This window comes from Trichosurus vulpecula, chromosome 2 (genome assembly GCF_011100635.1).
Source record: "Trichosurus vulpecula isolate mTriVul1 chromosome 2, mTriVul1.pri, whole genome shotgun sequence".
Lineage (NCBI taxonomy): Eukaryota > Metazoa > Chordata > Mammalia > Diprotodontia > Phalangeridae > Trichosurus > Trichosurus vulpecula.
Window position 1 is genome coordinate 232,911,424 of NC_050574.1, and position 15,718 is coordinate 232,927,141.

At 39.3% G+C, this 15,718-nt stretch overlaps 1 protein-coding gene across 1 annotated transcript in view; it reads right to left on the minus strand.

Moving 5' to 3' along the window:
* PDE11A (phosphodiesterase 11A) overlaps positions 1–15,718 on the minus strand; it is a 485,178-nt gene that overhangs the window by 70,135 nt on the left and 399,325 nt on the right. The window contains exon 15 of the mRNA XM_036745320.1: positions 12,616–12,716. Within this exon, the coding sequence (XP_036601215.1) occupies positions 12,616–12,716 (101 nt within the window). The remainder of the gene's footprint in view (positions 1–12,615; positions 12,717–15,718) is intronic.

The following is a 15,718-nucleotide window of genomic DNA, read 5'->3' on the forward strand; positions in this document are numbered from 1 at the left end:
ATTAGATTTAGACCAACACCTCAGACTTTATACAAGGATAAGGTCCAAATGGGATGTGACCTATACAAAAAGAGTCACATATTACAAACAAGTTAGAGAAACATGGAAAATTTTATTATGGGATCTATGGATAAGAAAAAAGCTCATGACCAACCAGGGAATAGAAGGGACTATACCATTATCATAGACCAAACTGTTGGCCACAATCACCCAGACATGATACTTAGTCATAAAAACTTAATTAAAAAAATAGATACTACCATCCTAAATACTCATAGTCTCTTAACAACATGGAACAAAAAACTTTTGAAGTATAAACCCAGCCAAGGAGATCCTGGGAACAGGAAAGCTTACATATAATCAGTTAACAACAATCTCTTGGGATAAATATGTGTGTGACATACTTTTAGGTTTATCTGCATTACTGACATTTTCTTCATTGCTTTCTAAAATAAAGCCCTGATTTGTATCATTTGCTGATTTTCAAGATGTAAATGCTCACACTGAAAATTTAATAATCAGCTCTCTTCCACCCAGAACACCTGGCACATCATCCCTGTTATCCTGTAAGTTGTTGGAGTTGTTCTGAGGATGCTTTCAGTGAACCTACAGAGATTGAGTTCATGTTCTAATACTTCTATTCAGCTACAAAAAGCAGGTATTTTATCCTTGTGTGTAGAATATTGAATATAAAGGAATAATAGTAGGGATAGAAACTTGTCCCAGGACTGTTTCTACTTGAACAAATGATGTGGTGGTGGTGGTGGTGGTGGTGGTGATGATGATGATAAATAATGGTTACGTGGGGTAGTGGATAGAGCTGGCCTTGGAGCCAGGAAGACCTGAGGTCAAGTACCATTTCTGACACAGTATGTCAGTAATTAGGGCAATGGTGCCAAATGCCACAGTGCACGCTCGGTTATTTATTGATAGTGCCCACAAAGTCTCAATCAAGACTTTGGAGTGCAGGGTGAATCATGGCTATTCAGGCTACTGGTTCAGCACCTGCGGTGAACCGTACTAACCACTGACAATTCAGCTTGTTGACATCTATGACTATATATCCTTATAATAAAGCTCATTTCATTCTAAAAATAAGAGTTTTTTACTTCCTACATCTTTTGATTTGGATTCAAGAATTAACTGACTGGATAAACTAACTGACTGAATTAACTAACATTAGGCTAACCAATGGCTTAATTGTTCATCTCTAAACTCAATTTTCCATTTCCCACCTTTGCACATTTGCACAGCAAATACATTCCCTCATCTCTGCCTTTTAGAATCCTTAGCTTCCTTCAACGTTCAATTCACATGATACTTCTATGGAAAGACTTTCTTGGTCTTCCTCCTCATGTTTTTACTTGTTGGTTTACATGTTGTATCCTTCAGCAGAATGCAAGATCCTTAAAGGCAGAAATCTGCAGCACCTTTCATGATGTCTTCCATACAATAGGCACTTAAAAATGCTCTGGGGATTAAGCTAGATTGAATGCCATTCTTTCTTATGGACCATTCAAGACAAAATATATCCCTTCAATCCAAAGTGGGATAAGGCACTGGAATATGAATCAACCCTAAATATATCTCTGCCTGTTGATATGCTTGATATGTATAGATATATAGATTTTGATATTATTATATTTTGATGTCCCTTGTTGCCAGATATTCCATGTGTATATGTGTATATATGTATACATACACACACATATATGTATACACACATATATGCACACATATATGGAGAGAGAGAGAACATCTGGCAACAGGGATATCAAAATATAATATACATTATATATACAAAATATGTGTATGCTTGTGTGCATGTGTATATATATATATATATACACACAGCACACATATATACATACATATACAGACACACACACACACACACACACACACACACACACACACACACACACACATATATATATATATATATATACATGTATATGGACCCAGCATATGAGCTGGGAGGTTGGGTGTGTATATACATACACAACAACCATGCATACAAGCCCCAATCATCTCCTTGTCAAGTACCTTTCCAGGTACCAGAGCCCATACCCTGGATGACTTAACCCTTCCATCTCTGGAAGCTGTAAGGTCCTGGGCAATCCACTGAACTCCTGTCCTGGAACTCCTTCCTGGTTTCTGAAGTGACTCACTTAGTCCACTATATCAGACTAAGTATGCTCCAGTCAGGCATCACTGGACTCCTTGCGCATCTTCTCACTATCCACCTTGATGACTGTGGACATACCCTCTGCTCTGCCCCACTGCATTGCTTTCTGGTTCTAAAGCTGTAACCTGATCAATACTGCCATTGGTACTGGAGAGGGCATGCCAATCTACACCCCTATGGTTCCGCTCACCTTACCTGTAACTTTCCAAACCACAAAACATCCCCTAGTTACTATTCCTTTTCATGTATTATCTCCCTCTGTTAGAATAGAGGGTAAGGAAAACCTTTGCTTTTATGTTGGTGTGCCCGACCCTAGCTCAGCACAGTGCTTGACATGCAACGCATGATTAATAAATGCCTTTTAATTTATTCATGTACACATATATATATATGTGTACATGAATAAGTAATAATAGCTAATATTTATATAGCACTGACCCTGTGCCAGGCACTGTGCTAAGTGCTTCATAATTATCTCATTTGATCCTGAAAACAACCCTGGGAGGCAGGTTCTATTGTTACCCCCATTTTATCGATGAGGAAATTGAGGCAAACAGAAGTTTAAGTCACTTTCCCAGAGTTGCACAGCTAGCACGTTTCTAAGGCTGGATTTGAACTCGATTCTTCCTGACTCCGTGGCTCGCACTCTATCCACCACACCATGGAACATCTAGAAATTAGGGCTCTCAAAAATAATTAAAACAGACGAAAATCAATGGACTTTAACATGATACCACTATAAAAAGTTAAAGGTTAAGTCAGTCAAGAATGGGTTAGCTGATAAGCACTTTGGCAACTTTTTCAGCACCTGGAGAATTTTTGACTAATTACACGGATGTAACCAGAAGAAATCCTAGCCTCTTCAGAGTGCGCACAAAGCTTCCCATCCCATTACTTTGAACATTTCCTTCAGTTCACCTTCAATTAATCCTCCCCTTTCTTCACATTCATGCCTTTTCATAGATTTGAAGGCAGCTCTCATATCACCTTTAGTGGCTACTTAACTGAGCTTTAAAGTATTAAAGAATCAAGCAATCATAGAATAATGGAATGGAAAGTGGCTTTCAGAGATCATGTGGTCCATGACCCTGCCTCCTCACGGAGCCCTTGGAGAGGTGCCAGACTGAGTTGAATCTCACCAGCTTTCAAAGACCAGGCCCAGAGCTGAGATCTCCCCTAGAAACCTGTCTGTGGTTTTAGAGTTCTCAATATTGTTATAGTGAAGAGATTTGGGTTCTAGTCTCAACCATGTGATCTCAACTCCACAATCTCATGTTGTCCACTCTTTTGGTGATTTTGTTCTCTGAGACCATTCCCAATTTGTCAATAATATATTTTTATATGAACAATGAGTACAATGGTAACAATAATAACTAATATGTACATTGAAGAGATTCTCTATTGATAATGAGGTTCACCAGATAATCCTGAGGATATTGTACTTAATTGTATCATGCATCAGGATACACTGCAGAATCTCCTAAAGGAGATGTCAATTACTCAAAAGAATTCAGTCTAACCATCCATAAAGGAAATACCAAGTGGATGAAGAACACCTGTTGTCTAGACTATGCTATATTGTTGGACGGACCACTGTTAGAGCACATGAAAAATGAACTGGGTCTAGAATTGAATAGGAAGAAGAGTGTGGATTGAATTCCTTTTGATAACTTATGCAGGTTCTCCAATGACCTCAATCTTTTCCATGAAACAAGGACTTATCATTTGCTATCAACATTCTTCTGGTGATAACGCATGGTTGGCCACAAGTTATAGAATCCTATACTATCTAAAAGATTAAAGTTGTAGGTCAATCAAAAGGCAATAGAGAAGTACATGGTGGGTTTGAGTAGGTTACAAATATTATGAATGAAGAATTGTATAGGGTAAGCAACATAAAAGATATCATCAGAAAGATGTATGACCAGAAAAGAATAGTGAGAGTGACGATTAATGGACAACACATATGCTACACTAGTATATGTGCATTGTTAAGAGAGGACAGACAGCCAGTATATTGGTTGGATCCCTGTGGAGGATTTGTGGGAGGGCAGGAACAAAAGTTAAACAAGGGAAGGGATGGAAGGATTACGGTCTTTACCATTACAGGGAGCACTGATACCAAGGAGACTGACCTATGTGACATCAAGATCCATCAAAATCTCAAGGTATCCTTCCAGTCCTCAAGCATTGAGAACTGTTGTCTGCAGTTTTACTGTAATCACAATTGGCATTTGTAGAGGCATTTGGATAATAATACAAATCCCTAGCTCTTTAAGGTTTACAAAGCACTTTACCTATCTTCTCTCATTTGATCTATACAACCTCGTGAGGGTACTATTATTATTATCCTCGTTTACACATGGGGAAGCTGAGGCTGAGAGGTTAAGTAACTTGTTCAGGGTCACACAGATAACAAGACTCCGAGGTGGGCTTTGAACTCATTTTTTTTTTTTTGTGGCTCCAAGTCTAGTGCTCTACCATTATGCCTTATTCATCTAAGAATGAGAAGAGAAAATAATTGAAGATCTGTCAAACAGTGGTCTAGCCTATGTAGACTTAGCTTAACTTCCAAATTAAACTAACTAGACAGTTTAATAAATTGAATAAAAAAAACATTTTCAACCAGCCTCTGATTCACCCTCCCCTCTCACCCCCACCACTCATCATTAAAGCTGCTGATGGTATATGGTTGATGGGTGAGACATGACATATTATACAAGGAAGCTGCCTGTTACAAAGGTTGATAATTCAATGCAAAGTCACAGGCAGAAAACAAAATTCATTTCTTCCATGCAAATTCATGACATAATGACAGAACAGCTCCTGTGAGAATAAATACTCCAGTGATGGAAATTTTAATAGCTGTAGTAGCTGGTATGGAAATCTTAAATCAGTCTAGCCCTAAATTGGTCACAGACTTCAGATCACATTAGTAAAGCTAGATTCTACTTGCATCACAGAGAGGGGCTCAATATGTATTATCTCTTGGGGGGGGAAATCCCATAATAAGGAAAGGAAAAATATTAGCACACCAATTTGATTTTCTTTTCACCGATACCTCTGGTATTATGCATAATCTGAGGGCTTGCATCTTAGGGCATCTGACTGCTGAAGGAAATGTGAGACTGCATGTGTGTACAGTATTCCTAGCATAAAAGTGAGAAAGATTTGGCAAAATCATGAGTGCAACAAACCTGTGATTCAAATGATACAAACTGAGGACTGGACAAATGATTATGCTTTCAACCCAAATGTCCTAGAAATCCACAAGTGATCCAATGAAGTCCAGGGCCAGCCTTAAGGGATGGGGGCCCCAGTGTGGGGAGGTTTGTGAAATGGTAGTCAGTGCTGCTGTCTTTGCTATACATCACCTGAGTCCCTTGTGGCTACTAAAAGAGGCAACTCTATGGTCTTAGCCACATGCTGATACACAGTATGCTTTTTCTCTCATTCATTCACAAATCTGAATCTTCACGTACAAGTATATGTGCTGTCAGCTCTAGTCAGCGAACGTTGCCGTTGGGCCAAGGTGATAATTCATATTCATATGAAATGAGATACTTGTAAAACATTTAGCACAGGGTCAGGCACATGTTGTTGCAATTGTTCATTCAGTTGTGTCCAGCTCTTCATGACCCTGTGGACCATACTGTCCATGGGATTTTCTTGGCAAATATACTGGAGTGGTTTGCCATTTGCTCATTTTACAAATGAGGAAACTGAGGCAAACAGAGGTTTAGTGACTTGCCCAGGGTCACACAGCTAATAAGCATTTGAGGCTGAATTTGAACTCAGAGCTCAGCTGCATACAGCAGGTGTATAATAGATGGTTATCTATATAGTACTTTAATATATATATAGTTCTTTCCTCATAAACCTCTTTGAGATAGCTAGTCCAAGCATTATTTGCCTCCTTCAAACTTTTCCATTTCTGTTCTTGGCATCTCTATCCTAAACACTTAAATGATTGTTGACTAACAATCACCCAGCTTAGAAAGTCTGAGGTCATCCTTAACTCTTTCCTTTACCCATATCCAATCATTTACCAAGTCTTGAAGATCGTGCCTCAGCCTCTCTCAAATTTGCCCCCTTTTGTCCACTCATTGCACAACCATCCTAGTTCGGGCCCTCGTCACCTCTGGCCAGGACTATTACAGCATCCCCGCCTCTAGTGTCCTTCCTCTCCAAGTCATCCTCCTCACCGAATTAATATTCCCAAAACACTGATTAGATTATTTGTGATATGTGCCTGATGACACCTCTCCTGGAAAATTTTCAGTGGATCCTTAATGTCCCTAAGGTAAAACATAAAATTCTCAGTTGGCATTTAAAGATTTCATAATCTGGCACCCACTTATTTTTTCTAGTTCTATTTAATTGGCCATATGTGTCAGCCAGACAGGCTTGCTTGCTGTTCCCCTTCCATGATATTCTGCCTCCCACCTGTCTTTGTACCAGTGGTCCTTCTGGTCTGGAATGCACTCCCTCCTCTCCTTGGCCTTGAAGAATCCCTACATTTTTCCAAATAGATCAAGTATCACTTCCTACAGAGGACTTCTAAAATCTCTCCAGTTATTAACACCCTCTGCCCTCTGCCTCTTGAGATATTTTGTTTTTCTTTATCAATACTTGTATTTATTTCCTTGTGCCCGTGTCTTACTCTGTCAATATGATGACCTGCGCACTAGTAGACACTTAAAAAAATTAATGTTGAATTAAATTATTACCATTTTTTATGTGAAGAAACTGAAGTTCAAAGGGTTAAATGATTCAATCGAGGTCATTCAGTTAGAAAATTACCAGAGCCAAGACTTCAGTTTCGGGCTAATCTGATTTTGAAAAGCAACAATTGTGTCCTGGATTTAGCCTATCACTGCCTATAACAAAAAGCCATATGCCAGAGACGGAGGTACCATCTGATTTCTCAGCTGTTGCTGGTAGCAAAGAGGTCATATGATGAGACAGATGGAATTAAGACAAAAAGTCCTTGTTGTAAGTAGTGTGGAGAGTCAGTTCCTGCCAGCTTCTGATCCTTCCAAATCCTGTATTCCTTCCACATTATTTTGGGGGTGAAGTGCGGAGTAAAAATAGCAAATGTTTCTGTTCTGGCCTGAAACTAAGGGTTTTCCCTTTCCAGACTGATTCTTCTGTGAAGGCAAATTGGGCCATCTTTTGCCTCAGTTCTTACCTAGCCTTTAATTATTGAATGGGTATTGCCTCAGACGAAAAACCTTAGCTAATAAAGGTCTTGGTCTCCCACTGCATCTTGGGCCTTTGTTAGTCATATTGACCTATGTCTTGCCACTGGACTCTGATGACTCTGAGAAGAGAGTGAAGCTAATGACTTTGCACAGCTCTGCCTCACTTAAATCCCATTCACTCGCAAGTTAAGACATCACCCTCCTGATGTCATTGGTCTTCTTCAAGAACTAAGAATGAAAAACAGCAAGGGGGTGAGTGCAGTGGACCAAACTCATAGTACGTCTATCGTCAACCAAATGGGAGATTCAAAGAAGGCCATATAGAAGAACAAAGAGAGGAAAATGGCTTTGCCAGGATTGTACCCTGAAAGTCAAGGCCACTTGGAAAACCAGTTCTTCATATAAACCATTTCTGATAATCTCTCTTGTGATGGTCCAACTGGGGCTGGCACCCAGATGTCATTTATGGCATTTATGGCATTTAGAGAAATGACCTAAACAATTCCATGTAATCATAGAATGAAAGTTAGAGCTCGATGTGCTGCAGAGATCATCTGGTTCAGTCTCTGTAGTTTACAGACAGGGAAATACAGGTCTAGTGATGAATAGGGCTTTGCTCAAGGTCACATAGGGATTTGACCATTTGGTTGTTCACTTTTTTCATCTCCCGGATAGTATCACCGGTAGAAGTCAACAAGGAACCCTTGGCAATTGTAGAAGTTTTTATGAGGGGCTGCAAAAACACGCCTCAGAAAATCCACAAAATGATACAATATCCCTTAGATCCAGACTACTACATCATGAGGAACGGTATCATTAACTTCTCAAACAGACCACTGAAAACATTTTACTCTGGGTTTCAAGGACAGTGGCAAACATCACCGCTAGTGAAAAGCATCTCACTGGAAAATTTCCTCTCTAATCAGATATGTTTTTATTAGGCCTTAGCATTTTGCTTTCTTGGCAGACGTTCCACTTTTGATAATCGGTGTCCCCCAAACAAGCAGCTCTTAGGAGAGAGACAGTGAAATTACCCACATAAAGAAACTGCTGTTAGGTCATCAGCCACATATCACAAAGTCTGATCATTTAAAAATGTTACCTGGAGGCCTCGTCTTTATAAAGTGTAAAAGAACCACCCTACCCATTTCACATTGTGATCGTGAAAATCTGTTAATTTATATTTATATTTTGTGCTTTATTTCTGCATCTACTAAAGGTAGATAAATGTTAGGCAGGCTTTGCCTCCAGTACTATTAGTTATACCTAAGGTAGTGAATCACTAATACTACTGTCTTCCTATTTCAGCTCCATAGATACTCTAGAGAGAAAAAAAGAGCTCTTGTTTTTACGGGACAGTCACAGATCTGCCATAGCTCCTTTTTTGTGTCTGTAGGTTCTTGAAAGTTTATGGGTTGATGGGTTGATCCTCAGCTCCTGAGGATAGAAAGAAATAAGCTGGCTGCTAATAATTCCAGTAACTATAATGAAAGGGACAGTCAGGCAGACTGATAGGACTAATCTGATTTTGAAAGGAAATAATTGTGTTATGGATTTCGCCTATCACTTCCGATAACAAAAAGCCACATGCCTAAGACAGAGATGCCATCTGATTTCTCAGCTGTTGCTGATAACAAAGAGGTCATATGATGAAACAGATGGAATTTAGACAAAAAGATCTTGTTGAAAATGATGTGGAAGCAGGGATGTGCTGGAGTCAGCTCCATCGTACCAGCTCATAGGAGCTGATTGTTAAATTTTCAGTGTAGAATTTATACCCCAGAAAGAGTCAAATGCCACAAATCAGCACCTGATTGATTATTTTGTTGATTGTCTAGACTTAAGAAAATGACAGAGAAAATGTTAATAATTTAGATTAAAATTCAAGTGTGTCATGAATACACCCCCCCTACCCTGCCACTCTCCCCTGCAGAGCTGGATAGTAAACATTTACCATTGTACCCCTGTGGGGATGGCACAGTGCCCAGATCAATGGCCAGTTCAGTCAAACCAAAAAAGCTGTGCCAGAAAGTTTGTTCTTACCCATTCTTCAGGCAGCTATGTTGTCACATAGGTAGAAACAGCCTTACCCGTACTGTAAGTGGAGGCAGCAATCTCTTTTCCTGGGAGCTAATACATCTCCCTCATTGTGACATTAGGGTCTTAGAAACTCCTTGGCACACACAGGACCATATCATTTACAATCTTTTTTTAAAAAAATGTAAATGTTAATAACTTTGAATATAATGCATGACAAGAGCAAATTTTGAAGGACAGGTGAAAATTGGATTCACCAAATTTTAACATAATAAAGTTCCAAATCCTAAGCTTTGAAGAGCTATCATTTTTTATGAGGCATTTCTCAATCTGATTTTCCAAACCATTGACAGTAATGCCTCACATTTGTCCGGCACTTTGTATTTTTCAAATCATTTTTATTTAGATGAGAGGCAGTGTGGCATAAGGAGATTTGGGTTCAGGTCCTGCCTGTGACAAATACTAGCTGTGAGACCTTGAATAAGTCACTTGACTAATGCATTCCTCAGTGCCCCATGCCATCCTCTAAAACTTAGTGGTGGAAGAATTGCCAATCTGCATTGATGAAGGAAGTTTCCATACTGTGGCATGCCTATATCAGTGAAAACTCTAGTCTGGACCAGATAGATGTGTGTGCGTGTGTGTGTGCGTGCGTGCGTGTGTGTGTATGTGTGTGTGTGTGTGTGTGTGCATGCGTGCGCACGCATGCTTCATTTAAACTTCATCGTGTTCCTGTGATGTAGATGGAACAGATTTGGTTTTTGCCATTTTACAGGTGAGAAAATAGCCACAGGGAAATTAAGGTATTGGCCCAAAGTCACAAAGCTAGTTAGCATCAGAGCCAGGATTAGATATAGGGAAAGTCTGAAGAAATAGGACAATGTTTAGAGGAGGCAGAGCACAAATGGGAGAATAAGGTTCTAGACAAGATGGGAGATAATAATAATAACTAGCATTTATAAGGCACTTCAAGATTTGCAGAGCACTTTACAAATAGCCTCTTATTTGATCCTCACAACAACCCCAGAGGTAGGTGCTATTATTAACCCCTTTTTACAGATAAAGAAACCACAGCAAAAGTTAAGTGACTTGCCCAGGGTCACACAGCTGGTAATATCAGAGGTGGGATTTGAAATCAGGTCTTTCTGACTCCAGGCCCAGCATTTTAGCCAAGCTGCCTCGAGAAATGGGATCAGGAGCAGCACGCCATGCTTTGGAAAAGAAGGACACTTTTTCTGAGATATACAAAAAGCCTGTAGTAAATAATTCTGTTTGGAATTCTATTCTTTGTCACATTAATAAATGCTTTTGGTGTTGCTTCATAAATATCTTAGTAGATCTGAGAAAAATGACTACTTAAGATAGTAATGGAAAAGGAAATCTTTTTATCAAAATCTCATTAATAAACTCATAGGATTTAGAACTGGAAGTAGCCTTAGAAATCACCTACTTCTACTCCCTTATTTTACAGATAAGAAAATTGAGGTCCAGAGAAGTCAAATAATTTGATTACAGTCATAAACGTGATAATTGGCAGGGCCAAGATTCAAACCCTGATTCTCTGAATCCAAACTCAGCACTTTTTTCCGCTGTACCAAAACCACCTAGGGCAGGGGTGGGGAACCTGCAGCCTCAAGGCCACATATGGCCCTCTAGGTCCTCAAGTGCAGCCCTTTGACTAAATTCAAACTTAACTGAACAAATCCCCTTAATAAAAGGATTTGTTCTGTAAAACCTGGACTCCGTCAAAAGACCACACCCAAGGACCTAGAAGGCCACATGTGGCTTTGAGGTTGCAAGTTCCCCACCCCTGACCTAGGGAGCTATTTGGTGCAGATCACTTGGTGATCTCATCAGCTCCCACGGATTTAACTACTAACGCCTTTCAGCAGTCTCCATCTGGATGTCAACTGAAACTTGACCCATCTAAAATTGAATGCATCACCTTTCCTCAAATCCTCCCTTCCTTACCTTCCCTACAACTGTAGAGGGCAACACCATCCTCCCCAGACTCATAACCTAGGTGTCATCCCAGACTCTTTACTGTCTCTCACCCCCCATATCCAATCTGCTATAAGACCTATTGATTTCACTTTTGCAAAATCTCTCAAATAAACCCCCTTCTCTCTAACTCTGCCATCCACGTTGATACAGACCCTCATCACCGCATGCCTGAACTGTTGCAATAGCCTGCTAGTGGGTTTTCCTGCCTCAAACCTCTCCCTGTTCTAGTCCATCATTCATTCATTTAACAAAGTGATTTTCTTAAAGTACAGGTCCAACCAAGTCACCTCCTACTCAATAAACTCCAGTGGCTCCTTATCACCTACCAAACACAAAATCCTCTGCGTGGTATTCAAACCTAGGCCTTCCTCCGCCTCCATACCTTTCCAGTCTTCTTACACCACATACTCCATCACATACTCTTCAGTCTAGTGACAGTGCCCTCCTTGCTGTTCTCTAAACAAGACACTCCATCCCTTGATGGCATTTTCACAGCTGTTCCCTGTAATTGGAATGCTCTCCCTCCTCATATCCACCATCAAGTCTCATCTAAAACCCCACCTTTTGCAGAAAGCTCCTCCCACTCCCTCTTAATTCTAGTGCTTTCTCTCTACTGATTATTTCACACACACACACACACACACACACACACACACACACACACGAGGGGAAGAGAGAGACAGACAGAAAAACAGAGATGGGGGAGGAAGGGAGAGAGGGGAGGGAGAGAGGAAGTAGGGAGAGAAAAGGAGAGGGAGAGGGAGAAGGGGAGGAGGAGGGAGAGCTGGAGAGAGAGGAAGAGGGAGGGAGGGAGAGAGGGAAAGAGAGAGAGAAACAGAGAGAGAGAGAGAGAGAGAGAAACAGACAGAGAGAGAGAGAAACAGAGAGAGAGAGAGAGTGTTTATTGCTATGTTTCTTTGCACATTGTATCCACTAGATTGTGAGCTCTTCAAGGGCTGGGACTGTCTTTTGCCTTTCTTTGGATTTCCCCCCAAATGTTTTTAGACCTAAACATTACAATACCATGCAGCCTTCATCATGGAAATGGAAATTAATTCAAGGATGGTGATTTTGTCTCTCTCTCTCTCACGTGTATATATGTATGTATGTATGTATACATACATGTACATACACACATCCATATATATGTATTTGCCAAAGAGATTAAATGTCAATACCTACTCAAAATACAGAGTTATGTCTGTTGCCAATATGGACTGCTTCAAAAGCTGCATGAGGTCACTGTATTCCTTAGAAGATAAATTAGCAAAGATGTTGTGACCCTGGAAGAAGAAAATGAAAGGTCATAGTGAATACTCAACCCATGGTTGTTTCTTCTCTATTTTTCCTAAAACAAAAGTTAGTTTTGAAACACAGCAAAAGAAACCACAAACACATAGCCAAGTGAAATTAAAACTTAAATTATGTGACAAGAACTTTTTTTTGAATGGAGATATTACATAAATAGACAAATATGCTGGCAAATGTAACATTGTAGGGAAGAACAAACATCTTTAAGAAGGTTTTACATAGCTACAAAGAAAAGATATTGGAAATACCTTTTGGAAATGTTTGGATCATTGTATATTCATATTTATAAACATATATCCACTCACACCCACATTTTACCCATTCAATGGCATTTTCCCATTAGGATTATCATATGGAAAGTTTATAAAATACTTTGGCATCCTACCCAACCTTAATCCCAAAATAAATATTTGTTTCACAGGAAACATTTTAAGCTGTCATTCTGGAAACATTTGCTTTTGAAACAGATGCTTTCAACCGGGGGAAATTCAGTTAGGTCGTTAATGTGTCTAAGAGAAATGCTTCATAGATTTTACTTAGAAAATATTTCCAGTTCAGCGCTCACTCTCTCTCTCTCTCTCTCTGACTCTGTCTCTCTTTCTCGACTTATGCAATAGTGTCATTACCGAAGAGTTGAATTTTTGTAAATAAAAAAAAATGTTTTTAAGAAACTAAGTAGTTTATTATTCTATTCTATAGTTACTGCTTTTTGTAAAGTGAATAATTCTTTTTCAAAGTGAATAATCACACCCTGATTTTTCTATTTTGTGCACCTGTATTTTCATATATTTGCTTATAGAGAGGTAGAGCTACATAGATATAGTTAGCATATTAATAGTATTAAGCTTGATTTGGGCAATAGTTGGAGGAAAAATCAAAAAAACTCAGAGTTAACTCTTGCCCCACTAATTCTTTAATATCAATTAGAAAATTACATCTTCCAAGACTCTAAATGAGAATCTGCTTCTCTGAGTTAATTTACCTCCTATGGATGCACACTTTATTCTCAGAGAATAATTCATTCATATTGGTTCCAACTGGGACCCAGTCCAATATTAATAATAATTTTCAAATGAACTCTTCCAGATCCTTAATTCAGCCAGTAGAATGAAGACAAATAGCTAAATGAATGCTGGTATCACAAAGTCGGTGAGAATCCCTCGAAGCATAGATCAGACTCATGGAGCTGAGTCCAAGGGTGTGGGGAGTCAACTGCCCATCTCTAACTACAGTACCAATACCCTCTGCAACATCAGGAAAATAACTCCTGGTGCTAAGACACAACAAAAAACGGACTTATCTCGACTAATTAGGCTGAAAGACCTGGAATGTATCTGTAAAAAAAGCAGGATTGCATTTTAAAGAAATGCATTTTCCTGACTTTCAAGGGCAAAGCCATAGAATAGATTTGCAGTCAGAAGATTTGAATTCAAATCCAGACTGTGTTACTTGCTATCTGTATGACCTTGGACAAGTCACTTAGGTATCTGGTACCCAGTTTCATCATCTATAAAATGAGGATGTTGGACTAAATGATCTCTAAGCTCCTGTCCAATTTTGAAACTACCATCCCATGATAACTAACAAAGTATTGTCTAGCAGAGGATTGGCAAGACTGACTTTAATATATAGAGAAGGATGATTTGAAATAAATACATTCTTTAAATGAGAGGCATCATATGATAGTGGATAGAGAGTCATTCTTGGAATCAGGCAGACGGATTCAGGTCCTGCCTTTGACACATTCTGGCTTTGAGACCCTGGGCAGATCACTTAATCTCTCAATGCCCCAGCCAACTTTCTTACTAAAAATTGCAGAATATTTACTGATTTTCTTTACATACAAACCTTGAAAACATTTAAAAACTTAAAAACATTTTGTTGTTTTAAATAGACATAGGGTTTTTCTTTGTTTAGACTATTTGCTAAACAAATCTTTTCTTCATAAATACTTCAAAAATACTTCAATATTTCAACTAAGATTGTCTGAATAGACACTTCCAACTTAGAAAGGATTTCATTAATGGGGTTTTATTGCAGTAAGTTCCTTGTCCTCATGTGTGATGATCGTCATAGACAAGAAATGGGACTTGCTATTATGAGGACTGGTTGAAGGAGCTATGTATGTTTAGGATGGAAAAGAAAAGCCTTAAGGGGATATGATAACTATCTCCAGCAACCTGAAAGGCTGTTCTATGTAAGAAGGTTTGACATATTCAGCTTGTCCTCAGATAGTAGAACAATGGCTAAGGAACTATGGCTAAGAGGCTGCGGAGGAGCTGACTTAGACTGACTTACAGCCAGGGGAACATCCTAACAATTAGAGCTACTCAAAAGTGGAATGTGCTCCCAGCCTTAGACACTTCTTAGCTGTGGGATCCTGGGCAAATAACTTGACCTCTGTTGGTCTCAGTTTCCACATCGATAAAATGGAGATAATAATAGCACTTATAGCAAATGAGATAATAATTGTAAAGCACTTGGCACAGTGCCTGGCACATAGTAAATGCTCTATAAATGTTAGCTATAATCATTTTTATTATTACTTGGGAAGTATTGTGTTCCTCCTCACTTGAGGACTTCAAGCAAAAACTAGATGACCTTTGCTGAGCACATCACAGAAAGAATTCTTTTCCATTATCTTATCCATTAGATTAGATTACATATCTTCTAAGACTCCTTCCAATTCCAGGATCTGTGATCCCCAAATGCAAGAAGGATCAGAGACTCAGCTAGGTGGTACAGTGGATACAGCACTAGGCCTGGGAGTTAGGAAGATCTGAGTTCAAATCCTGCCTTCGATACTTACCATGTAGCCCTGGGCAAGTCGCTTAACCCTGTTTGCCTCAGTTTTCTCAACTGTAAAATGAGGATAATAAAAATACCTCTCTCACAGGGTTGTTATGAGGTTGGAATGAGAGAATATTTGTAAAGTGCTTTGCCAGGCCTAAAGAGCCATATGAATACATATGAA